Raw genomic sequence first — 27,963 nt, forward strand, 5'->3', positions numbered from 1 at the left:
GTGTTACATTGGGTGGGCGTTCTATGTTCATTTTTCTATGTTTTTGTATTTCTTTGTTTTGGGCCGTGTGTGGTTCCCAATCAGGCACAGCTGTAGTTCGTTGTTGCTGATTGGGAGTCACACATAAGGAGCCTGGGTGAACTTTACCACAACAAGAAAACCGACAGCCAAACAGTACTGTCAAGTGCAAACACGAAACAGAAACAATCCCCCACAAAACCCAAAGGAAAAACATTTCCTTTGGGTTTTGTGGGGGATTGTTTCTGTTTCGTGTTTGCACCTGACAGTACTGTTTGGCTGTCGGTTTTCTTGTTGTGGTAAAGTTCACGTTGTTTAATAAATTCCTGAAGATGAACACTAACTCCGCTGCACCTTGGTCTGCTCTCTCTTCCGACGGCCGTTACAGTGCGGGCCTTCTTGTTCAATATAAGGGCCCGTAATTAAGCATTTCGTTGTTAGTCCACACCTGTTGTTTACGAAGCATGTGACGAATTACATTTATTTTATTTTATCCTTGCTAGCTAATGTTTTTGCTTGATTATGACAAGCTCATAATCAAGTAAACCTGACAACATTTTTTATGAATGTTGCCAGGTTGCTTTCAGTGATATTTCAAATAGAACTGGCTAGGTACTGTCCTTGTTTGTTCTGATAGAATGGCAAAGACCCAAGAAACACCCACATCAAACCACACCCCTTAAGATAACTCTCATTTGCATTCAGTGATGGCAGCAAGCTTTTCTTAATGAGCATTGACAAAAATGAGGCCAAATCAGGAAGTGCAGTTGTCCTTTAAGAATTCTCTTTCCCAGCTCAACTGCTCACAATGTGGATCCTTAACAGTCTGAGTCCAGCTAGTAAATGGAGCTCAGGTGCAGTGGTAATTGGAAGGGGAGTAGAATACAAACATCTAGTTACCCTTTCCAGACTGCTTCCCAGACTACTTTTAAGGTTCAAAGGACTCCTCCATCCTTACCCAGAGTGCCTTGTGTCCTGTTACCCATGATCTCTAATCTCTGACCTCTAACCCCTGACCTATGTGAGCAAGGTTGAGGTGCAGGGCCAGCAACTTACCTAGGTTGAAGTAGAGAGCCAGCATGCCTTAATGTGACAAACTCACTCAGGTTGAGGTAGAGGGCCAGCCTGCCCCAGTGTGACAAACTCACCCAGGTTGAGGTAGAGGGCCAGCCTGCCCCGGTGCAGCTCCAGAGTGATGTAGTCGCCCCTCTGACCCTCTCCGTGGAGCAGCACCCCCTCAGCTTGGCGGCTCTTGAATCGCAGCGAGATCACATCCTTCACCGTGCTCATGGACTTCTGGTTAAACCGGTAGAGCAGGGAGCTTCTGCCATCAAAGTCTGCCACGTACGATTCTAGATGAGGATTGAAAGAAGATCAAAGAATCATTGCTTTTTAGAAAATGTCCTCAGTTATGGCACTCTGTGTCACATCTGAGCTGTGAGTTTTCTGTTGCCAGTACTTTTGAGAGGAATTGAAGTGGCAAGTTACATTTCTTTTTACAGAATTGACTTTTCACCACAAATTCTGATTGGAAGTATACGTCAAACTTTTTCTATATATTCTGAGGTACTTTTATCACAACTCTCTAGCTCTGTCTAATACATTATCTAACACTGCGCCTCTGCTCCATGCTCAGTTCATGTGGATGGGCCTGAACTAAAGATATACTGTAGTGAGCTTCAGCAGCAGGAGAAATGTTGAATTCCTCTTTTTAAAGCCTGAATACATTATATTTTCTGATGGGATTCAGTTTCTGTAGGCAAAGCTGTCTGAATAAATAATGCAATCTCTAACATGCACCTGCTATTCCAACACAGAACTGAGGGAGGGTGATGTGCCTAGAGAAACAAGGGAATCAGCAATGAGTAGGAGAAAACTTGACGTGATTGGGCAAGCTGTTCAAATAACGTTTACAGTACATTGTATCAAAGACATGACTTTGCTATTGTGTATTTAAAGAATGTTTAACACATTCGTAAACACACAAACACAATTCTAGAATCCCCTTACCTCTTAGAATTGTTTACTCAATCGAATGAGTAAAAATAATAACAAAATCTATGTCTATTGGTCACGTACACAGATTTGCAGATGTTAACTCAGGTGCAGCGAAATGCTTGCGTTTCAAGCTCCAAAAGTGCAGTAATACCTAGCAATAAAAAACAAGACACACATACTCCAAAAGTAAAGAATAAAGAAATTAGTCTGGAATATAAATATATATATACAGTACCAGTCAAACATTTGGACACACCTGCTCATTCCAGGGTTTTTCTGAATGTTTTACTATTTTCTACATTGTAGAATAATAGTGAAGATATCAAAACTATGAAATAACACATATGGAATCATGTAGTAACCAAAAAAGTCTTAACCTCTCTAGGGTAGGTGGCACAAATCGTCCCACCTACGTAACAGCCAGTGTAATCCCATGGCGCGTTATTCAAAAACCTCAAAAATGCAAAAACGTCAATTTTTCAAACATATGACTATTTTACACCATTTTAAAGACAAGACTCTCGTTAATCTAACCACACTGTCCGATTTCAAAAAGGCTTTACAACGAAAGCAAAACATTAGATTATGTCAGCAGAGTACCCAGCCAGAAATAATCAGACACCCATTTTTCAAGCTAGCATATAATGTCACATAAACCCAAACCACAGCTAAATGCAGCACTAACCTTTGATGATCTTCATCAGATGACAACCCTAGGACATTATGTTATACAATACATGCATGTTTTGTTCAATCAAGTTCATATTTATATCAAAAACCAGCTTTTTACATTAGCATGTGACTAGCATGTGACTAGCATTCCCACCGAACACTGCCGGTGAATTTACTAAATTACTCACGATAAACGTTCACAAAAAGCATAACAATTATTTTAAGAATTATAGATACAGAACTCCTCTATGCACTCGATATGTCCGATTTTAAAATAGCTTTTCGGTGAAAGCACATTTTGCAATATTCTCAGTAGATAGCCCGGCATCACAGGGCTAGCTATTTAGACACCCAGCAAGTTTAGCACTCAGCAAAGTCACATTTACTATAAGAAAAATGTTATTACCTTTGCTGTCTTCGTCAGAATGCACTCCCAGGACTTCTACTTCAATAACAAATGTTGGTTTGGTTCAAAATAATCCATAGTTATATCCAAACAGCGGCGTTTTGTTCGTGCGTTCAAGACACTATCCGAAAGGGTAAATAAGGGTGACGAGCATGGCGCAATTTGTGACAAAAAAATTCTAAATATTCCATTACCGTACTTCGAAGCATGTCAACCGCTGTTTAAAATCAATTTTTATGCCATTTTTCTCATAAAAAAAGCGATAATATTCCGACCGGGAATCTGCGTTTAGGTAAACAGACGAAAGAAAATAAAGCATTCGGTCGACTCGGGCACGCGCCTAAGCCCATAGTACTATTATCGGCCACTTGCCAAAAGCGATAATGTGTTTCAGCCAGAGCCTGCCTCGATATCATTCAGCTTTTTCCCGGGCTCTGACAGCCTATGGGAGCCGTAGGAAGTGTCACGTTAGAGCAAAGATCCTCAGTCTTCAATAAAAAGAGCCAAGATAAAACACAACTTGTCAGACAGGCCACTTCATGCATGGAATCTTCTCAGGTTTTGGCCTGCCATTTGAGATCTGTTATACTGACAGACAGCATTCAAACAGTTTTAGAAACTTTAGGGTGTTTTCTATCCAAAGCCAATAATTATATGCATATTGTAGTTACTGGGCAGGAGTAGTAACCAGATTAAATCGGGTACGTTTTTTATCCGGCCGTGTCAATACTGCCCCCTAGCCCTAACAGGTTAAACAAATTAAAATATATTTTATATTTGAGATTCTTCAAAGTAGCCACCCTTTGCCTTGCTGATAGCTTTGCACACTCTTGACATTCTCTCAACCAGCTTCACCTGGAACGCTTTTCCAACAGTCTTGAAGGAGTTCTCACATATGCTGAGCACTTGTTGGCTGCTTTTCCTTCACTCTGTGCACCAACTCATCCTAACCATCTCAATTGGGTTGAGATCAGGTGATTGTGGAGGCCAGGTCATCTGATGCAGCACTCCATCATTCTCCTTCTTGGTCAAATAGCCCTTACACAGCCTGGAGGTGTGTTGGGTTATTGTCCTGTTGAAAAACAAATGATAGGCCCACTAAGTGCAAACCAGACGGGATGGCGTATCGCTGCAGAATGCTGTGGTAGCCATGCTGGTTAAGTGTGCCTTAAATTCTAAATAAATCACATACAATGTCATCAGCAAAGCACCCCCACACCATCACACCTCCTCCTCCATGCTTCACGGTGGGTACCACACATGCGAAGATCATCCGTTCACCAACTCCGCGTCTCACAAAGACACGGCGGTTGGAACCAAAAATCTCAAATTTGGACTCATCAGACCAAAGGACAGATTTTCATCGGGCTAACATCCATGGCTCGTGTTTCTTGGCCCAAGCTAAGTTTCTTATTCTTATTGGTGTCCTTTAGTAGTGGTTTCTTTACAGAAATATGACTATGAAGGCCTTATTCATTCTCCTCTGAACAGCTGTTGTAGAGATGTGTCCGTTACCTGAACTCTGTGAAGCGTTTATTTGGCCTGCAATTTCTGAGGCTGGTAACTCTAATGAACTTATCCTCTGCAGCAGGGGTAACTCTGGGTCTTCCTTTCCTGTGGCGGTCCTCATGAGAACCAGTTTCATTATAGCACCAATGATGGACTGTCGTTTGTCTTTACTTATTTGAGCTGTTCTTGCCATAATAACTTAGTCTTTTACCAAATAGGGCTACCTTCTGTATACCACCCCTACCTTCTCACAACACAACTGATTGGCTCAAAAGCATTAACCTCTTACATCTAGACGTTCCGCTAGCGGAACACCTGCTCCAATATCCAATGATAGGCGTGGCGCGAATTACAAATTCCTCAAAAATACAAAAACTTCAATTTCTCAAACATATGACTATTTCACAGCATTTTAAAGACAAGACTCTCCTTTATCTAACCACACTGTCCGATTTCAAAAAGGCTTTACAGCGAAAGCAAAACATTAGATTATGTCAGCAGAGTACCAAGCCAGAAATAATCAGACACCCATTTTTCAAGCTAGCATATAATGTCACAAAAACCCAGAAGACAGCTAAATGCAGCACTAACCTTTGATGATCTTCATCAGATGACACACCTAGGACATTATGTTATACAATACATGCATGTTTTGTTCAATCAAGTTCATATTTATATCAAAAAACATCTTTTTACATTAGCATGTGACGTTCAGAACTAGCATACCCCCCGCAAACTTCCGGAGGAATTTGCTAAGAATTTACTAAATTACTCATGATAAACGTTCACAAAAAGCATAACAATTATTTTAAGAATTATAGATACAGAACTCCTCTATGCACTCGTTATGTCCGATTTTAAAATAGCTTTTTGGTGAAAGCACATTTTGCAATATTCTAAGTACATAGCCCGGAATCACAGGGCTAGCTATTTAGACACCCGGCAAGTTTAGCACTCACCAATATCAGGTTTACTATTATAAAAGTTTGATTACCTTTTGTTGTCTTTGTCAGAATGCACTCCCAGGACTGCTACTTCAATAACAAATGTTGGTTTGGTCCAAAATAATCCATCGTTATATCCAAATTGCGGCGTTTTGTTCGTGCGTTCCAGACACTATCTGAAAGGGTAAATAAGGGTCGCGCGCATGGCGCAATTCGTGACAAAAAAAATCTAAATATTCCATTACCGTACTTCGAAGCATGTCAACCGCTGTTTAAAATCCATTTTTATGCCATTTTTCTCGTAAAAAAGCGATAATATTCCGACCGGGAATGTCCATTTAGCTAAACAGAGGAAAGTAAACAAAGCTTTCGGTCGACGCGGGCACGAGCCTGAGTCTCACAGTACTGTAACCAGCCACTACCCAAACGCGCTACTTTTTTTCAGCCAGAGCCTGCAAAGCCACGATTCAGCTTTTTACCGCCTTCTGAGACCCTATGGCAGCCGTAGGAAGTGTCACGGGACAGCTAAGATCCTCACTCTTCAATAAACAGAGACAAGAAGAACGACACCTTGTCAGACAGGCCACTTCCTGCATGAAACCTTGTCAGGTTTTTGCCTGCCAAATGAGTTCTGTTATACTCACAGACACCATTGAAACAGTTTTAGAAACTTTAGGGTGTTTTCTATCCATATGTAATAAGTATATGCATATTCTAGTTACTGGGTAGGGGTGGTAACCAGATTAAATCGGGTACGTTTTTTATCCAGCCGTGAAAATACTGCCCCCTAGCCATAACAGGTTAAGAAAGAAAGAAATTCCACAAATTAACGTCTAACAAGGCACACCTGTTATTTGAAATGCATTGCATGAAGCTGGTTGAGACAATGCCAAGAGTGTGCAAAGCTGTCATCAAGGCAAAGGGTGGCTACTTTGAAGAATCTCATATAAAATATATTTTAATTTGTTTAGCACTTTTTTGGTTACTACATGATTCCATATGTGTAATTTCAAAGTTTTGAAGTCTTCACTACTATTCTAAAATGTAGAAAATAGTACTAATAAAGAAAAACCCTGGAATGAGTAGGTATGTCCAAACTTTTGACTGGTACAGTATATATTTATTCATTGCATTGGGAAAGTATTCAGATCCCTTACCTTTTTCCACATTTTGTTATGTTACAGCCTCATACTAGAATGGATAAAAAAAAATCCTCATCAATCTACACACAATACCCCATAGAAATTAAATCAATACCTTATTTACGTAAGTATTCAGACCCTTTGCTATGAGACTCAATATTTAACTCAGGTGCATCCTGTTTCCATTGATCATTCTTGAGATGTTTCTAAAACTTGTTTGGAGTCCACCTGTGGTAAATTCGATTGATCATTTAGAAAGGCACACACCTGTCTATATAAGGTCCCACATTGGACAGTGCATGTCAGAGCAAATACCAAGCCATGAAGTCGAAGGAATTGTCCGTAGAGCTCCGATACAGGATTGTGTCGAGGCACAAATCTTCTTTTTTTACAGTAGTCGCTTTCTGCCTCAGGGCCTGGACAGCTTGCTATCATCGATGGAAAAATGAATTCCCAAGTTCATCAAGACATTTTGCAGGAGAATGTAAGGCTATCTGTCCGCTAATTGAAGCTCAACAGAAGTTGGGTGATGCAACCGGACAACTACCCAAAACACCGAAGTAAATCAACGATAGAATGGCTTCAACAGAAGAAAATATGCCTTCTGGAGTGGCCCAGTCCTGACCTGACACCCGATTGAGACAAGACTGATCCGCAACTACAGGAAACATTTGGTTGAGGTTATTGCTGCCAAAGGAGGGTCAACCAGTTATTAAATCCAAGGGTTGACAAACGTTTTCCACCCTGCACTGTGAATGTTTACACAGTGTGTTCAATAAAGACATGAAAACGTATAATTGTTTGTGTGTTATTAGTTTAAGCAGACTGTTTGTCTAATGTTGTGACTTAGATGAAGATCACATACAATTTTATGACCAATTTATGCAGAAGTCCAGGCAATTCCAAAGGGTTCACAAACTTTTTCTTGCAACTGTAATATTGATATCTACATCGCACATTGATGTGAATCACACTGTTGCTCTCTCATTTAGCTATTTGCGCCTTACGTGGTTGACTGTTCACAAATCTAAATGTGTATTTGAACCCAATAATGGGTGAATTCAAGAAGTTTAAACTGCCTATCAATCATTGTTTTGAAACCAGTGGACAACCAGTGAAAAATGCACTTTTGCAACAGCTGCATAGTGCGGATTCCTGCCTAAAAGTCAGGCTTTTATTGCTAAATCTAATTCATGCTGATAAAAAACATAAAAAATCTAGAGGCCTAATGGACACATGCTCAAACTCGCACACTTTTATTAGACTTAAAGGGGCAATTTGCAGTTGCTACATCAATTTTTGGACTGTAAATATATAATTGAATCGTATTATTATATGTAGTAGAAAGCGATGGGTTAGAAGAAATCTACATAACCAACCCATCAAGTAAAATGTTATCCTGCAATAGATGTCGTTAAATTGGTAACATACATTTTTGTCTTCTTCAAATGCCTCTTAACTGAATGTAATCAGATTACACTACTGAGTTTATGTAATCCAAAAGTTACGTTACTGATTACAATTTTGGACAGGTAACTAGTAACTGTAACAGATTACATTTAGAAAGTAACCTACCCAACCCTGTCAATTACGATAAGGCATTATGGCAATTATGGGGAATATTCAGAACAAAAGTAAGAATTGTTCACATGATTAGCTGTGAAAATAAGTAAAATCATTTTTACCCTTTATAGATCTGAAGTCTGAGGGTCTAGTGAATGAAAAACAAAATGAGATTGGAGAGACATAGACATGACTCAGTCTACAGGCAAAGGACGGCCCTTCAGTTGACATTAACAAGATGTGTAATAAGTGTAATAAGTGAACATTAACAAATGAAATCTGCATTCTAATGTTGAAATATTTCTTCTGTTGGTGTAATTAAAGTAGACATGCTATGTTTGAATCATGCTAATTTGTGCAGCACCGACCACAGCTAAGCATTTTTCATTGATTGTGTCCGGACCCTATGCATGTCTGTAAATCATTTTAGAGGATGTATAAAAGTCAGACCTTCCTATCAGCAAGATTTCCATAATGACTATGATGAGCCCAATACAGATTCCAAGGGCTTACCTATAAGTGCAACTTTGTCATCTATGACATCTTCAATGGTAATGCGTGGCTCCAAGATTTTTCTCTTCCCCTCTGTATTTGCTCGTTGTTAGAGCACTCCGGAGTTTCATTTTAACATTGAGGTGCATGTCACGCAGCATTTATTAGCAGAGCACACATTCATCCAACATTAATACAGGGATCATGCTGTGGAACAGTTCGGCATTATGAAAGTGCTCACTCAGTGTTAATTGTAACTGTCTTTCACAGAGCAGTAATTCACTGGCTGATCCAGTTAATGCTGCTTCAGAATGTGTGTGAGAGGCGTCCCAGTGACTCCCCTTTATTTATTTAGCATTACCCAGGCAGAGACTGGCTCTCAACTGGCACGCCTGGTTGGCTGTCACTGTCTGCCTCTATTAACTGGTGAGGACTGTGTTCCGTCAGTATTTGCTTTGATCTTGTATGAAGGAAGGCATGCCAGAAGGAAATGTCTCTTCAGTTAGCAGATACTGCATATCTTATTAAATAGTGGGCAAAAATGTACAGGATGGTTACAATGACATTACTGGCTAGCATAATGCTATTTTCTCATGGATTCCACCGTCAACATGGGGATACAATCAGCCCCATGATAGATGACAAGCCCCAATGACAAGTGTTAGAGTCTGGACAGGTCTGAACATGCTCTTGTTAGAGCAATGTCCAATGCATTCCAGGAGTCCCACAGAGTGAATACCAAATGGGTTAGAATCACAGATGCCAGAACATTATGATATTAGCTCAATGTGTATGGAGTTATTATGATATTAGCTGAACACAGTTGTTTTCTATAAGGTTGGTGGGCTGGTCACTCACTGTAGGCACAGCCGTACACCTCCACTCTGAGTCCCACCCAGCCACTGGGGTTCCAGTCCAGCGGGACGAAGCGCAGGAAGCGGCTTCTGATAGAGTGGAACAACTTGTGGTGGACGACACCATCAGCGTTCACGTTCCCCACAAACCTCTGGAGACACACAGAGAGGAAGGAGAACAGGCAGAAGGGTTACATAAGATGCATTAAGTATCTTTCATCGTTCATGCAGCGTCACTACAGTAACCTTAAACGCACCTTGAGAGGTGGAAAAGTAAAATGCAAACGCAATGAAGATACTCATCATATTTATCATCTTAATCAAATCATCGACTCTACTGTGTAAGCCATGACTGAACATTCATCCATTCTCAAAGGAAACATTGAGGGCAACACAAATGGACAAACTCTCTTTGTTCTCCATCCATTGTACAGATGGTAGTTCTCAACTGTACAATAAATGTTTTGTTACATATTTTGTTAACAAGTCCCAGTACATATCAACACCTTCCACACACGTGTCGTAGTGTCTTTAGACACATAGGCCTACACCCACACGCACACAGTATGCAAAATATCATGGTCACTAGATACGGACTAAGGACACCCATACAGTGAATTCATAATCATGCCGATTCTGTCCTGCATGTTGCGATGTTGTACTGTGGCTTCTGTGCATACTGTTTTACTTAATGAAAACACTTTGATACCACAATATGAATAACAACATGGCAAAAGCTATTTACAATTCAATTTGCATGAAGTCATTAGTATTCTGTTTGAATTAGAATGGCCTGGAAACATATACTATACACTGCATGGTGCAATTTCATCATTGTTTTCCTTTTTCTCTTTTCCAAGTGTCAGCTTTCATAATATTGGATTTCCCCCCCCCCCCTTTCATTAGGATTTATATAGCAGGATTTGTTTATTTATATATATATTTTTTCAAGGCACTTCCCCCCCAAAATGTTTTTCCCCCTAATGACTATAATATACAAATACAATACTATATTGCCATCTAATTTCTTGATATTAAAATCTCTCCTATATGTCCAGGATATCTTAGCATTTCATAATCATCTCATCAATAGCATACAAGAAAATGCCTTACCTAGAATGTAGATAATAATTCAATAGAATAGATCTATCAGCGTTATCTAGCGTCGTTTGGGTCAATGATAATCTTCATTAAATCCTTAAATCAACAGTATAGGCATGCAATACTGATCAGTAATTTTCTCTTTGTAACATTTCTGTCTCTTGAAAATGAAGTAAGGGAATCAGCACTGAAATGACTTATAATGATTCAATCATACTGTCAAACCCAAAAGTTTGTGTTGATCTGGGTAAGACCCAGAGGCAGCGTCTGCATGTCTCCCTGTTGGCTGCAAGAATCATGGTTAAACAACGATTGTTTCACTTTTATATAACATACTGTGCAATATACTTACAGTTCAAACACAGACAGGCCCTCAAAGGTCATACAAATTGTCATCATGAGTGGCATCTCTTTCTCTCAAATTGGTCATATACAGCAGACCTAAGACACATTTTTTGTTTGGTGTTTGGACCGAAATGGATGAGTGCATGGTGTGTGTGACCTTGGAAACACATGTACAACAAGTGATTCAGCAGGGACAGTGACCTTAAGCTTTGCAGCTTGCTTTACAAAAGTCCCAGCAGTCATCTTGCGTCATATCAGGAACATCAGTCTCCCGCAAGAGTGATCTATTTTAAAGCACAATGGAAACTAAACCCTGTCCCAGAACAACCCTTGTTATTCCAGATTGGAAAAAAATGGCGACAACACATCCGCCCAATTACCGTGCAGATGTGAACCAGAGTCTTTGGCTGGAACCCTGAGGGGACAGAATACCTCCCATTGGACCACAGGGCTTTATGTTCGTCACTGTCCACATAAACAGCTACTAACCCCACAGTGACTTCATTATTTCTATTCCTGTATCGACTCTTGAACCAACGGCCTCCCTCCCATTCATTAGGACTCTTTACTCTTCCTCTACTGTGACGAGGTCCCTAAAGTCATGCACGTCAGCTGAATGCACACTAGCTCTAGGTAAAATATCCACTCACCTGCCTTACGACAATTTAGGATAACAAAATTCTAAGAGAATATAATGTAACAACATAGGCAAAGGGCACGTCTCCTCGTGTCATGTAGACATTTGAAAGGATATGAAAGCTCTCTGAGGATAGTTTCTACTATTTTGAAGCATTGTTCACTCGATGCAAAACAAACATACAAACAGTACATTAAACAAAGGAAGATGTATCGAGTTTTAGAAAATAATGCCCCAGTGTTTCTTTTAGCTACAGTACAAGCTTTAACATATCTTCCTTCCCCTTGCAGAAAGATGCGTTATATGGTCCCTTGAGCCGGGCGGACTTAGCTATGTGTCAAACACAAAGAGCACCTGAGTGCCATGGTTACCGGGCTTACAGGGGAGGCAAAGGCAGCCAAGTTCTCCCAGGGGGTTACGCCAAGCGCTTCTTCATTCCACTGTCTCTGATGCTCTGCTACACTTGCACATAGGCAAACATCAGAGACAATCTATTATTTACTCTGTTCAATGAGGAAGAAAACACAGAATAGCACCTGGGACAGAAACTTTGAGAAAAGAGGAGTTCATTATTCATCACAGTACGTCTACATGTTGCATCGCTTCTGTCTGAGGCATCAGAAACTGAAGATAAAAATGTAACAAAAACATACTTGTAAATACTGATATATGATTAGCCATTCTCTGATATGTAATAAATATGAGTTAATAATCACAGATGGTGTGATCTGATAAGATGTTGGTATACTTTGTTTAAGTAAGTAAATCTTTATTTATTTGAAAGGATGCTGTCTCCCATATTGATATCTACAGAATCAAGCACTTGCTATCCTCAGAACCGCCATTGAAACAATACTGACTCACAACAACAATGGAGACAGTAAACACATTGATGCATTAACCAAACATGTACTACTGCTACTCAAGAAAAGCATATTTCTTAGGATCTAAGGAAAAACCGATGAAGCTCCTGAAAAGATCCCCAGTGAATGCAATTACAATTTCCTGACGTCATCATTTGAAAATGAGAAAACTAGTCAAATGCAGGGAAGTAACTAGCCTGGCTGACTCACGTGGTACACAGCAACACAGCAAGGGAGAGATGTGACACACTTATCTGGGCAGGAGTCCGTTGTAAATGGAGTATTCGTGCAGAAATGTGCTGTTGTTTGATTGGTTGTGTCTCAAAATATATATATATTTCCTGGGGGGTTGAGACCTCAGGTTGTTTGGATTTGAAAATCAAACAGTTGTATTGTAAAGGGGCGGAGCTCGAGGGCTGTGTGTGGTTGTACATGCGGGTGTTTGAGTCAGAAAGACACAGAGGAGAACCAATCAGTAAAAAAGCCCAGACCCCATTATCGATTGCATCGTGCCTACAACATCATGCAGCCTTCCCAGACTCTGAAGTCAGAAAGACTTTTAGTTTGTTGTTAGCTAAACTAGAAAGCTACTACATTGCAGAGACTATGGACCATAATTATTGCTAATTCTGCTGCTGAAAAATATTCTGCATGTGTGAAATGGGACCAACTAATTCCTGTTTGAGGACAACTAATGGGCCAGTATGTGACATTATGGGTCTAGTTAAAGTACCAGATAGGGAGCAATATCATCATCTCTACTTCTTCACAAATACTTGCCAGATGTTGATATGGGGTGCGTTTGTATATTTATTCTGGCTACTCCGATTTGAGTATGCCAGAACGCAGAATAATTTATTAATTTATGAACTCGGCAAAAAACACAGCACAGTTACAGTTACAGCACAGCAGAGTGCATGATAACATGAAAACAGTCTAACCAGCTCTGCTAGGGCAAGTAAAATGATCAGAGTTAGGTGTTCTCTCATTTGTTTCTGGAAGTAGCTAGCAAGCTAGCCAACTTTAGCCAGTTTTTGGTGCTTGACTGACATTGTGAGGTCAGAAGGCTCAGATCAACCCTAATACTTGGCCAGAGCGTCCAGTGCGCTCTGAATGCTCCAGAGTGAAACACTTTGAATTTACGAATGGCCCAGAGTGCACTCTGACACACTGGAGGCAATTTATGAACACATCCTTAGACAAACAGCTGCAGATGGAATTCCCACCTCAACTGCACTATGTAACAGAAAATTCTGTTTCATTTCCTGGAATTTTTATGCACTAGAAAAAAAGACAATACATTTACGATGTAGTACAAAAGCGAATGAATAAATCATTACCAAAACCAAAAAAAAGGATTTTTGAAATATTCATGTTCATATTTTTCTCAAATGTATAAATGTTTGTGTACGTTGTCATTCAAATGTAATCCAAGCTAACCGTTAACCTCTGTTTCTTGGAAGTTAACTTTCACTCATCATCAGCATCACCGATCTTTGTTTAATATTAAGCTATGTGTTAAACAAGTGAGATATCAACCCATGGAGGTAAATGTGTCTTCTTCTCGCCAATTACTCAGCATCAGTTTGGAGCTTCCGATCCCCTCGACAATCCCAACGAACCTTCCATCAATTAGACCCGGAGAAGATCTACACTGACCACCAGACCTTGCTCTTGCACCCAATCTTCACATGGTAATAGACTCCATATTGATTGGCCTGTGGGCTGCTCAAACCTCCCTGTAATGGAAGATTTGAGAGCTGGATATTAGAAATGAACCGAAAGTATGGAGAGCACATGATCTGATGTATCTGGTCATGTGGTCAATCAGGGGTAATGAGAGCCTGGGAGCAGCACTCAGCACTAATGGGAGGTCTGTTAATCTGTTTATCGGTCACACTTTGAATGTTTAATGAAGCCTCCATAAGCCCTTTATAATGCCTACATGATTGCATGACAAATCATGTATGTAAATGTCCTTATGTGACCCTTTTCTCAAGGTTCAAAACATACATGAGACATAAGATGTAAGGTAAAAGATGGCTTCAATAAGCATAGCCTTTAACAAAGCACAACCTGTTTATATCGAAGGCTCCGTTTTCTCCACATTTGTATGCAGAAAGGCCAATGTTGTAGCTGCTCTGGCCTTTCACAGTCTTTGATCTTGGAAACCTGGTGAAAATTACCAGCAGCATGTCAATGAATACCATTTTCTAAAAAAGGTGCCCCTGTCAATTTAAAAAAATAATAATAATGTTTCTGAAAATGCTGTACTCCTACATCAAAAGAATCACTGAAACCCTTCATGGAAAATGAAGAGTGGGTTGAACCTGGGAAACCTTTTCAGCACAATGGTTTGAATGAGTGACATCCGCTGCTTTTTTGTCAAGGGCAAAGTCTCTCGGGGAATAGAAGCACAAACCTAATGAGATTTGCTGGTGGTATAAAGGTTCAATGAAAAATACATTTTCATTCTTATGGTTATCAGCACCTTTTAGAACATTATGGTATGCAACATAATTAATGTTGTGTTAATAACCCTTTCATACATGCCCTGTAGGCAGAATTAGCCTATGACCTCTGCTATAAGAGACAAAGTTCATCATTTATCATCTCAATGTCAAATACATAACCATTTAACAATTACGATGTAACTTGCGTAGCAGAATTGTAGTTCATTTTGTGAGAAATATTTCATTTTCAACTGCTATGTAATGGTTAACCAAAAATAACCATCAATGCCTTGGTCTATTTTTTTTTTATTTGTTAATCTGTCAGAAATATATGATGCTCTCTCAAAGTTATAGCTTTTCTTTTTATTAACAAGGCTGTTGACATTATTTTGGCAATTTCCATTGCTTTCTTTGAATGGCAATACTTTCATGACAGACAAAGTACATGCATTTATGTCAAGCAAAGTACCACTGAGTATAGACTATGCCCTTGAAAACTATTATTGAGATGACAACCTATGAGGCATGAAAGTATCTAAAATGCATGTCTTTGGGGAAGACATGCGATGACAGTAATAACTGTGTAGCAACAAGCACTCAGAAAGCCCCTGCACTCAGCACTTTCCACTACGAGGAATCAAGGTTCACCTGCCGTTAAGTGACAAAGGCTAGGAGATGAAGAGAGATGAGGGTGAGGCGAGATATGTGTCAATGTCAGCTCTATAAGAGCCCTAAGCTGGCTTGTCAGCACAAGCACAGTTATGGCCACTACTCTGAATCTAATGGATCCTACACCTCTCACACCAACAACAATACTGCAAGGTTTATGACTGCTTGGTTTCGAGTGACACCAACTAATAGAGAGGTCACTGGAATTGCCGTGGCACCATCTGCAACGCCTCTATGATATTGGAGTGTTGTTGGTCTATAGCTGGACCTACCCTATATGACTGCTACATGAGCAGCAGCTGAGCTCAGTCACACTGTACCAGAAGAAGAAAAGGTGTTCTTTCATCCATGTGTTTCTGAGCGTGTGAGTGATGAAAGGTTCACACCTCCAGGTCGAGACACTGCATCCATTTTGATGAGGCCAAAAAAATAGACAAGATAAGTCAATCAATCTTTTCTCCTGTAATGTGACTTTGCATTGGCCATACAGGTGCATGTTTTTACTCTACTCTCTGCTCACACACTGAATAGAGCCAAGTGCAATATTTATAAATCATGAGGGGACATGAATAACAATTCTTATTCCACACTCTGGAAGGGTGTGATAGAGGAACATGTGTGTATGTTTGTCCATGGGGTATAGTTGCCTGATGAGTACGTGCATCTGCAAAAGACCTCCTTTGTTAGGATTTCAAATCCAAGTTGGGATTTCAAACCACAGGAACAAAAAACGGTCAGACTCAAAAAATCTTGATCAACCGTTACTCTGTCCCTCATGGCAATGCTAAAATGAAGTAAAGACTTGAAAGAGCGGATTAAAACTCCCTTGTATCTGGCAGAGTGAAGATAGAGAGAGCTCAGACACTGAGTCATATGTTTCTTATCCAAGAGTCTTATTTAGCAGTGTCACTCTTCCATAGACTTTTTGTAATTCTTTCATAATTTTAGTCTGACTCAAATCTACTTCAGCAAACCCAAACATTGCAGTCAGCATGTAGTGCTTCTGAGTTGACAGGTAGGAGGCAAACTAGCTAGCTATGTATCTTCCCAAGGATGTCTGACGTTACTGTCAGATAGAGCTTTATTTGACGTCTCTTCCAGGCGTTGTCATGGGGAATGAGAATGACAGTTATAGAACTGAAGCTCTCACATATTATTGAACACAGCCTGCAAAAATGTTTAAAGAATTCAAATAGAGAACAGAGCCTTTCATGGTACAGAAATCATTAGCGAAGACACTCACCCCAACCCCATCCTCCTGTCGGTATTGCTTCCAGGCTAGGCCGGTGTCACTGAAGAGCAGCAGGTAGCCGCTGACCCAGTCTGAGCTGCCGTAGCGCCCCTGTGTGGCAACGGCCGTCACCTCCATCCTGTCCCTGAGGTCCAGCTGCAGCCACGGCTGTCTGTCTGTCACCTGGGGAGACCAGCCTCCCGCTCCTGAGACCAGAGAAAGAAAAAACATTTCAGGACAGGAAGGTGCAAAGAGTGACCTAGCATGGCTACGTGTGACACAGCATGAGTAGATAGACAGACAGACAGACAGACAGACAGACAGACAGACAGACAGACAGACAGACACACAACCCCAAACAGATAGGAAGTCCAGACAGCTATCTCCAGTGAGAAATATTATTTTCCTTAAAGCTCCAGCCAGAGAGAATATAGAGTGTGTGGGAGAGAGTGGGATTGTGTTTGGTCACTGGTCACTGTTGCAGTTATTATGTCTGTAGGGCTGTGAGTCAGACAGAAATAATAGAGAATTTTTCAGATTTGGCATTTGGGTTAACTCATACAGACTCAATGGCTGTACTCTACAATATGTGTTCATGAGCACTGCATGATTGTCTAAACCCTGTCTAAAAGCAGTTTAATGTAGCATTATTGGAGGTGATTCAGACAGTGGTAAAAGGCTATCTCTTATTTATCAGTTTTGGTAGTGCCTTAGCACCCTTAGACTAGTCAGTCCTTTGAGCTGGATCGGAAACAATTTGAACCAAGGGTTTTTCTTTCTTGTCTTTGTAGTAGTGAACCATGAATGGCTTCAATAATGTAGTTGTGCCTTAGAAAAAAAACATGAAACAAAAGCAACTAACTTTGATTCTGGTCTGGTATTCAGCATTCTATTACACATAGCCGTTACTCTAAAATATGGACACAGTCTTGATAACCCTTAGCCTGTGGACCTAGTCTCCCAGAGAAACTAACAGAGAAACAGACATGCTAGCAGAGATGGATTAATAGCCTATCCTCCAACTGCATTGAGATTCTGACACCGTAGTATGTTTTTCCCAAAGCCTGAAATGACATACAGGGTAGAAAGTATATTAATCTGACTTTAAGCGATGTATTTCTAGTATACTGTCGTGGCCAAAAGCTTTGAGAATTACACAAATATTAATATTCACCAAGTTTGCTGCCTCAGTGTCTTTAGATATTTTTGTCAGATGTTACTATGGAATACTGAAGTATAATTACAAGCATTTCTGTAAGGCCTGTCGTTAGAGAGAGTAGACCAAGGTGCAGCGGAGTTAGTGTTCATCATTGAATATTTAATAAAGAAAGAACACTATACAAACAAAACAAGAAAACTGACAGCCAAACAGTCCTGTCAGGTGCAAACACTAACAGAAACAATTACCCACAAAACCCAAAGGAAAAACATGCTCCTTATGTGTGACTCCCAATCAGCAACAACGACCTTCAGCTGTGCCTGATTGGGAGCCACACACGGCCCAAAACAAAGAAATACAAAAACATAGAAAAAGGAACATAGAACACCCACCCAATGTAACACCCTGGCCTAACCAAAATAAAGAACAAAAACCCCTCTCTATGGCCAGGGCGTTACAGTACCCCCCCCAAGGTGCGGACTCCGGCCGCAAAACCTGACACTGAAGGGGAGGGTCCGGGTGAGCCTTCTTACGGCGGCGGCTCAGGTGCGGGATGTGGCCTCTGTTCCACCCTTGGCGTTGCCCTCTTAGGTGGCGCACCTGGCCGCGCCGAAGGTCTGGTGGGCGACCCTGACTGCGCCCGGCTGGTGGGCGGCCCTGGATGCGCCCGGCTGACGGGCGGCGATGGCTGCGCCCGGCTGGCGGGCGGCGATGACTGCGCCCGGCTGGCGGGCGGCGATGACTGCTCCCGATTGGCAGGCGACCCTGGTTGCGCCTGGCTGGCGGGCGTCCCTGGCTGCACCCGGCTGGCGGGCATCCCTGGTGGCTCCGGCGGCACTGACCCAGGATTCATCAGGCTGAGGAGACATGTATGAGGCCTGGCCCTAGGCGTAGGCACAGGACTCACCGGGCTGGCGGGCGGCTCTGACTGCTCTGGACAGGCGGGCGGCTCTGGCGGCTCCGGACAGGCGGGCGGCTCTGGCGGCTCCTGACTGGCGGGCGGCTCTGGTGGCTCCTGACTGGCGGGCGGCTCTGGACTGGCGGGCAGCTCTGGCGGCTCCGGACTGGCGAGACCCACTGGAGGCCTAGTCCTAGGAGGCGGCACAGGACGGACCAGGATGGGGAGACCCACTGGAGACCTGGTCCGTGGAGCAGGCACAGGATTGACCAGGATGGGGAGACCCACTGGAGGCCTGGTCCGAGGAGGTGGCACAGGACGGACCAGGATGGGGAGACCCACTGGAGGCCTGGTCCGAGGAGGAGGCACAGGATAAACCGGGCTGTGGGGGAGCACTGGAGTTCTGGTATGTACACTCGACATGCTTACTCCAGGCTGAATGCCCACTTTTGCCCGGCACAGGCGGAGAGCAGGCATTGGGCGAACTGGACCCTCCCAGCGCTCTGGAGACACAGTACGCAACGCCGGCGCAGGATAACCTGGACCGAGGAGGCGCACTGGAGACCAGACGCGCTGAGCTGGCACCATCCGCCCTGGCTCGATGCCTGCACTCGCATGGCACTTGCGGGGGGCTGGTATGTAGCGCACCGGGCTATGCACGCACACTGGGGACACCGTGCGCTCCACAGCATAACACGGTGTCTTACCAGTACCACGCTGCTTCCGGTAAGCACGGGGAGTTGGCTCAGGTCTACCGCCTGACTCTGCCAATCTCCCCGTGTGCCCCCCAAAAAATTGTTTTGGGGCTGCCTCTCGTGTCTGCTGCGCTCCCTTTCCTCATACCAGCGCCTCTCAGCTCTCGCCGCCTCGATCTCCCACTGCAGGCGGCGATAATCCCCAGCTTAAGCCCATGGTCCTTTCCCGTCCAGGATTTCCACCCAAGTCCACGAATCCTGAACGCTCCTCTCCTGGCGCTTCTCCTTCCTCCGCTGCTTGGTCCGTTGTTGGTGGGTAATTCTGTAAGGGCTGTCGTTAGAGAGAGTAGACCAAGGTGCAGCGGAGTTAGTGTTCATCATTGAATATTTAATAAAGAAAGAACACTATACAAACAAAACAAGAAAACTGACAGCCAAACAGTCCTGTCAGGTGCAAACACTAACAGAAACAATTACCCACAAAACCCAAAGGAAAAACATGCTCCTTATGTGTGACTCCCAATCAGCAACAACGACCTTCAGCTGTGCCTGATTGGGAGCCACACACGGCCCAAAACAAAGAAATACAAAAACATAGAAAAAGGAACATAGAACGCTCACCCAATGTAACACCCTGGCCTAACCAAAATAAAGAACAAAAACCCCTCTCTATGGCCAGGGCGTTACAATTTCATAAGTGTCAAAGGCTTTTATTGACAATTACATGAAGTTGATGCAAAGAGTCAATATTTGCAGTGTTGACCCTTCTTTTTCAAGACCTCTGCAATCCGCCCTGGCATGCTGTCAATTAACTTCTGGGACACATCCTGACTGATGGCAGCCCATTCTTGCATAATCAATGCTTGGAGTTTGTCAGAATGTGTGGGTTTTTGATTGTCCACCCACCTCTTGAGGATTGACCACAATGGGATTAAGGTCTGGGGAGTTTCCTGGCCATGGACCCAAAATATCGATGTTTTGTTCCCCGAGGCACTTAGTTATCACTTTTGCCTTATGGCAAGGTGCTCCATCATGCTGGAAAAGGCATTGCTCATCACCAAACTGTTCCTGGATGGTTGGGAGAAGTTGCTCTCGGAGGATGTGTTGGTACCATTCTTTATTCATGGCTGTGTTCTTAGGCAAAATTGTGAGTGAGCCCACTCCCTTGGCTGAGAAGCAACTCCACACACGAATGGTCTCAGGATGCTTTAGTGTTGGCATGACACAGGACTGATGGTAGCGCTCACCTTGTCTTCTCCGGACAAGCTTTTTTCTGGATGCCCCAAACAATCGGAAAGGGGATTCATCAGAGAAAATGACTTTACCCCAGTCCTCAGCAGTCCAATCCCTGTACCTTTTGCAAAATATCAGTCTGTCCCTGATGTTTTTCCTGGAGAGAAGTGGCTTCTTTGCTGCCCTTCTTGACACCAGGCCATCCTCCAAAAATCTTTGCCTCACTGTGCGTGCAGATGCACTCACACCTGCCTGATGCCATTCCTGAGCAAGCTCTGTACTGGTGGTGCCCCGATCCCACAGCTGAATCAACTTTAGGAGACGGTCCTGGCGCTTGCTGGACTTTCTTGGGTGCCCTGAAGCCTTCTTCACAACAATTGAACCGCTCTCCTTGAATTTCTTGATGACCCGATAAATGGTTGATTTAGGTGCAATCTTACTGGCAGCAATATCCTTGCCTGTGAAGCCCTTTTTGTGCAAAGCAATGATGACGGCACGTGTTTCCTTGCAGGTAACCATGGCTGACAGAGGAAGAACAATGATTCCAAGCACCACCCTCCTTTTGAAGCTTCCAGTCTGTTATTCGAACTCAATCAGCATGACAGAGTGATCTCCAGCCTTGTCCTTGTCAACACGAGAGAATCACTGACATGATGTCAGCTGGTCCTGTTGTGGCAGGGCTGAAATGCAGTGGAAATGTTTTTGGGGGATTCAGTTCATTTGCAAGGCAAAGAGGGACTTTGCAATTAATTGCAATTCATCTGATCACTCTTTATAACATTCTGGAGTATATGCAAATTGCCATCATACAAACTGAGGCAACAGACTTTGTGAAAATTAATATTTGTGTCATTCTCAAAACTTTTGGCCACGACTGTACATTGTGAGAAGCTTGTCAATGTGTGAGGTGAGTAGTATACTTTGTCATTGTGTGTGTGTGTGTGTGTGTGTGTGTGTGTGTGTGTGTGTGTGTGTGTGTGTGTGTGTGTGTGTGCGTGTGTGTGTGTGTGTGTGTGTGTGTGTGTGTGTGTGTGTGTGTGTGTGTGTGTGCTGTGTGCAAGTGTTAAACTACTTAAACATTGGGAGCATTAATAGCTGTATGTTGCAGTGACTTTTGTGTTGTTTATAGTGAAAATGCTATTAAAACATTCTGATGTTGCCTAAAAAATCTGACAATCAAAGCAAAGTATACGTGTTACTCAATGAACTGCTTTTTTTCGTTAGGGACAAATTTGAGCAAATTCAACAACAAAAAATGGACTAATGCCATTAACTTGATTCATTATGTTAATCGTTTGAGTAGTCCTAATTGTAATGTATGTTATGTTCCTTAAAGATGTGTTTAAGCCCCTCAGCTACTCAGCTATCAAGCAGCAGAAACAGGTCAGCTCAGGCAGAGATGTTCATTACTCAGCTGCTGTGGGCTGGGACTCAACACCATGGGAGCAGATGAGTTCTGAATATTAAACCAGAGTCTCAGTCACAGAGGAAGCATCGTTTACGGAGCCCCCCCAGGAGAGAAGGATCATTCAGGTTCTTACAGACTCACAAAGGGAGGTTGGCTGTGGCTAAAAATAACCTGGGGTACAGTCAGTGTTTGATGGACAGGGTGTGAAAAATATATGTGTATATACAGTATGTTTCCCTGGAAGGCCTCTGGTTGTTATATATGTATAAGTACCGTATGTTAAAGGCCAAACAGCATTTTTTAAAGTCAGGCAACCTCAACAACTCTGTTGTTACCACATTGACTACTTGCCAGACTGAGGAGTATGGTGTGTCTGGGACAATTAGGTTGGCCTTTGGAGTTCATCAATACTTTGACAAGTTCTCATTTACGTGAGTGAAAGCCATTGATGTTTAGTGATCAAATGCAGATGGCGGACTCTAAAGGAAACAGCTGGCAATTAACTGCTCACAACCATAGAATTAAATGACAAGCAATTGTTGTTTACAATCCATCAAACAAATCAATTACTGCTATACACAGGTCATTTGTGTTTATTACGCTACATGTGTAAATGAAATGTTAAAGCAACATGTTCTGCACAGGATGTTCATGGGAAGTTGACTCTGTGTCAAGAGGCTATTACTGATGGATATGTACTTATACACAGCGTTGAGCATGGCCTTAATCTTTACTCACCATCTCTTCTGTTGAGCTTGGAGAAGTGTGGAACGTTACTGATGGAGGACTGTGAGGAACTCTGAAATGAGGCCTGGGGCAGATTTGATACCAAAGGGCCATCACAGTTATCTAAAGAGATCAAAACCAGAGCAATCAGGTTAGCGTGATAATACAGTAGCCTTGAACACTTCTGAAAACTTTAGCAAATATGCTTTCAACATACATTTTGTAACATTGAATGATCCTGTTTCCTGTGATCGCCTTGAGCATGTCTTATACTGTCTCCAGTGAATGATTGATAACATACAAGTGAGGTTCACTGCCCCCAATGTATGACAAATGACAGTGTATTGTATATGCAGACAAATGTGACAACCAACTCATTAAATTCTGATTGCGTTAGACACAAAAGATGGGAAAGACAAACGGTTCTGAGAAGGGTTATGCCTAATGCTTCATTTCAAAGTCATGCACAGGCTGATGAAATATGAGTTCTTGTAACCTTTTCTCTTCGTTTAACCAAGCTCTGCTGTTCTATGTTGACTGGGAGATGTAACTAATTACATGTGTCATAATCAGTCAAATATTTGCCATGTGATGGAGCACTACAGTGAAAGTTCATTTACCCATTGTTGCTAGACAACCCATTGTTGCTATAATCCTTGAGACAAGAATGATGGGAAATAACAGTATTCTCATTAGAAATGATCAGTCAGTCATATGTGTCATATATCATTGATTCATATTGGATAATACATGGTTTCCAACATGTTGAAGCTAGCTCCCTTCACCTAGGACTGTGCACCATTTTGTTTAGGTTTGTCTTTAGAGGATTTGGATGCTTTGAGGATTGGTTATGCAGAAAGTAACAGAGCCCCTTCAAATGACCGACAACATACCGCCTAGAAAGTGTTTGACGTGATCTGTCCTGGTTCAAAGGGGATACAAGTCTCTTTAATCTCTCATTGTTGGGACAGAGTCATTTTCAGTTCAGAGGAAATCAACAAGCAATCGCCTCCTTGTTCACATAAAAGACCACAAGCGCTTTTTCTTCTTTTGTCTGCTTGCTGCTTGCCCTTCCTCCAGCAATTGACACATTAATTTATCTGTTTAGAATAATGTCAAGAAAACCCAAGAGACAATCCATTATTGTTCCTGTTTTCAATTGTGGCTTCTATTGATGCATCTGCGCTGAATTTGATTGTGTCGCTGCATGGCTTTTATCTCGCATACCGAGCAAATATCACTCCGTTCTCTCTTCTCACATTCTTCTTTTCCCTCCATTCTTATCTCTATCTCTCAGACTTTCTCTCTTTCCTTGAGGCCAATTAGTATTCCGAGGTTTCATTACATCACTGATTCAGTAGTACCTCATTGACCTGCTGCTTTCTATTGCACCTTATTGGCCTTCACCATGGTACGTCGAGAGCGGTTTGTTTACAGACGAGTGAATGCCAGCATGCGATTTAGCTCCACAGAGAAGCGTGGTATGCAGTATATCTATAATACATCATCTCCTTTTCATAGTACTGTATTCTCTCGCTCTCTTTTCTTGTTCCCACTCCCTCTTCTATTTCCTAGTTTTTTTCCCTTTCTTACTCCTCTTCTCTCCTCTCTGCACACTTGCCTGCCCCCAGCTCTACTGTCTATCTCTTTTTCTCATTAGAGCATATTTCCTCTCATCTCCTCTCCTCTGTGATTGCTGGGGACAGCTTTTTCCCTCGTCATCTGGATGAGGCTTTGCCCTCAGACTGCAGTCTGGGACCTGTCACTGACCCCCTCCTCCCCTCCCTCTACCTCCTCCCCTCCCTCCCTCCTTCCCTCCTCCCCTCCCTCCCTCCCTCCCTCCCCCGCTGTCAGCCAAGCCCTCTCTACCATATCCCATGCCATGAGGCATCTGCAGGTGAGCTGAGCAGGCTCCAACATCAACCAAAGCAGTGACAGGCATTTTTGGGGGGCTCACCCTGGCCTCACCCCCATATGCATGATTACTGATTTATTTGACATGTAATAGCATGGGACAGAGAGTACTCTGAGCAAAACCCAATGTTCTTCCCAGGTGACCATTCATGGGATCGCCTATAGCTGTACTAGCAGTATGGTTAAACACAGAGGAAGAGCCCCTAACCATGTCTGATACACTCCATAGAGGCCAACAGTTTAAGTTGCCAAGCAGTAGCTAAGCTGATTATTCAGCTAATTAACCTTTTCACAGGTCTGCTCAATGAGCCCCACATCAAAAATGATGGCTCCAGGTTTTATAAATTGATTTCCAACATCATCATGAGAGAGAAAGAGAGGCGAGGGTGACAGAAGGAAGAAACACGTGATGAAAGCATGGAGAAAGGGTACAGGGTGGAGAGGGGCCCAGGAGTGTGTGGAGGCCCTCTTGTTATCTCTCAGTGTGCTGCATTTCCACTAAACATCAGAGCTAAGATACTTCAGAGACTGATAGGGTTTTAAGCCCCAAAGTAGGCTTTACATTCAGTTATAAAACAAGAAGAAGAAATGCTGGAAGATGTGGTTGTGGAGTTCTAAGCTGTGAGGCTGTAGTGGCCAGAGAATTATATGATACCCAATGGTAATCTCTCAATGAGGGCTCTAAGTACCTAAAGAAATGGAGTGTAAGAAGGCTCCAATTTGCTCAGAGACATACAGGGTGTACAGTAGTATCACTGGGATATAGCCCCAAGCCTCACCCTCCACGATTTGGAGAGAAAAACATTCAGAACTTCACACCGACCACACATATTTTGTGGTGTTACTTTCTGTGCAAAAAATACAAAAAAAAATAAAAGATGAGGTGAGAATGAGGTAGGTGTCCGTCGCCTTCTCTGTCTTTCTCTCTTTCCAGTTCTCTTTGTTGAAAGACCTCAAGCAGTTTGCCTACCATGTCCTCACACACACTCTTATAAAAAAGGGTTCCAAAAGGTTTCTTCGGCTGTCCCCATAGGAATCTTTACTTGAGCGTATGGTTAAGGGGCCGGAACATAATAAAACGATATATTTGTAGACTGCAAATTGACCACAAGAAGCCTAAACAATTATAATATTTGACTAAAACATAATAATTTCAAAACTTGATTATATTTGGGAGCATTGTTAAGCGTAGGGTGCCGTCTTTCGGATGGGACGTTAATCGGGTGTCCTAACTCTCTGTGGTCATTCAAAATCCCACTTATTGTAAGAGTAGGGATGTTCACCCCGGTGTCATGGCTAAATTCCTAACCTGGCCACATTCCATCATGGCCACCTAATCATCCTCCTCATTCCTAATTGGCATATATCACTCCTCACCTCTCCACCTGATGAGTGGTGAGAGTTCTTGCACAAAAATGGTTGCTGTGCATCACTGAGGTGGGTGCTACACATTGATGGTGGATGAGGTGAGTTTCCTCCTACTATGTAAAACACTTTGAGCACGCCAGTTGGTAGAATTTTTTTTTTATGAATCCAATCAATTATTATTAGTTGTATACAATCACATATGTCTCTCTATTATGCGTGGGAATATTTGGGAACAGATTTCCAAAATGAAAATCACTTCGAGCTGATTTCCTGGTCTTTTTACAGTCTTTTATTTCCAACAATGAAAATTCAACAACAACAAAAATATATTTATTTTATTATAATTTTTGCTCAGAAAACTCTGAAAACCACCCGCGGGCCAAATTCGGCACACGGGCCGCCAGTTGGGGAACCCTGCCATCGGGGAGAACCCCCTTTTGGTTCCAGGTCAAACCCTTTTGGGTTCTATGTAGTACCCTCTGTGGAAAGGGTTCTACATGGAACCCAAAAGGGTTCTACCTGGAACAAAAAAGGGTTCTTCAAATGGTTCTCCTATTGGGATAGCCGATGAACCCTTTTAGGTTCTAGATAGTGCCTTTTTTTCTAAGAGTGCACCGTCCTTGGTGGCGGTCACATCTGCAATAAGTCTTAAGGTTGGCGTCAACAGTATTGGACTACACAGTCTTTGAAAGTAAGGAGGGCCTTGAGTGCAATTCAATAGACTCCTCTTATCGATCTGCATATTGCACTGTTGTCATACCTTGTTTATATAAGCACTTTCTCTCTCTCTCTCACGCTCTCTCTCGTGCACTGTGATAATAAAAGTGAGTAATTGTTTCCACTTCCGAGATGTCAGGTTTGGTCATGCAAAGTAATTAAAACAGGACCACCTGCTTTGTGTTTGGCATATGCCAAACTGCATTACATTGATCAGCTTTTTCATTTATGCATTACCTCCCATACATTGTCAAAAACAAGTTTTAAACAAAATCAATTCACACAATATTGTACCTAACATGCAAATGATTTGGATGTCTATTCCATTTAAATGAACAATCGAAACAACTCTCGAAACTGGTATATTACACTGTTGGGTCCCGGGCAATAGTTGCTCGTCCATCGTGTTGTTGCACGGTATGCCAAAACTTCGATACTTTTTCTATACAAAAAAACATTTGGCACTAAACTTTTTGTTATGTTCGGTACTTCTGTCAAATGTGTCTCACGTGATTGAGAGGATCAAGTCTGTCTATCAGTGCAGCCCCTTTACAGTGTGAAGACCAAGGTGCATGCTCCACTTACTCATTAATTACTAGAGCTGTCGGGGCTGCATTGTTTGATCCCCACTCATGATGCACAAAGGTTAACACACTTGAATACTGCAACATGGCATGCAGAAATGTTGAAACTGTTCATTACTGTTCACAAAACAGTAATAAACAGACAATACTGGTAGCTTCCAGCTATACTTGTAGGCTACATTTCCTTGCTAGGTTACACCTGAAGCAACATCAATTCAATACCCTAGTACATGTTTGTAATAATATGCTAACCATAACGCAAAATATGCTGATTTCAAAGCTAATTGTCACCAAAAACTTTATTAATTCACTTTGTCTCCCATGCCACCAACAACTAATTTACTTCTTTGTCTCCTGAATGACG

At 42.2% G+C, this 27,963-nt stretch overlaps 1 protein-coding gene across 1 annotated transcript in view; it reads right to left on the bottom strand.

The window, feature by feature from the left end:
• LOC106586279 (contactin-associated protein-like 5) overlaps positions 1 to 27,963 on the bottom strand; it is a 130,450-nt gene that overhangs the window by 74,770 nt on the left and 27,717 nt on the right. Inside the window, exons 2-5 of the mRNA XM_014173405.2 lie at positions 23,029 to 23,139; positions 16,910 to 17,103; positions 9,603 to 9,750; positions 1,167 to 1,370 (exon numbers count right to left, since the gene is read on the bottom strand). Of these exons, the coding sequence (XP_014028880.1) occupies positions 1,167 to 1,370; positions 9,603 to 9,750; positions 16,910 to 17,103; positions 23,029 to 23,139 (657 nt within the window). The remainder of the gene's footprint in view (positions 1 to 1,166; positions 1,371 to 9,602; positions 9,751 to 16,909; positions 17,104 to 23,028; positions 23,140 to 27,963) is intronic.

Source organism: Salmo salar, chromosome 25 (genome assembly GCF_965601325.2).
Source record: "Salmo salar chromosome 25, fSalSal1, whole genome shotgun sequence".
Lineage (NCBI taxonomy): Eukaryota > Metazoa > Chordata > Actinopteri > Salmoniformes > Salmonidae > Salmo > Salmo salar.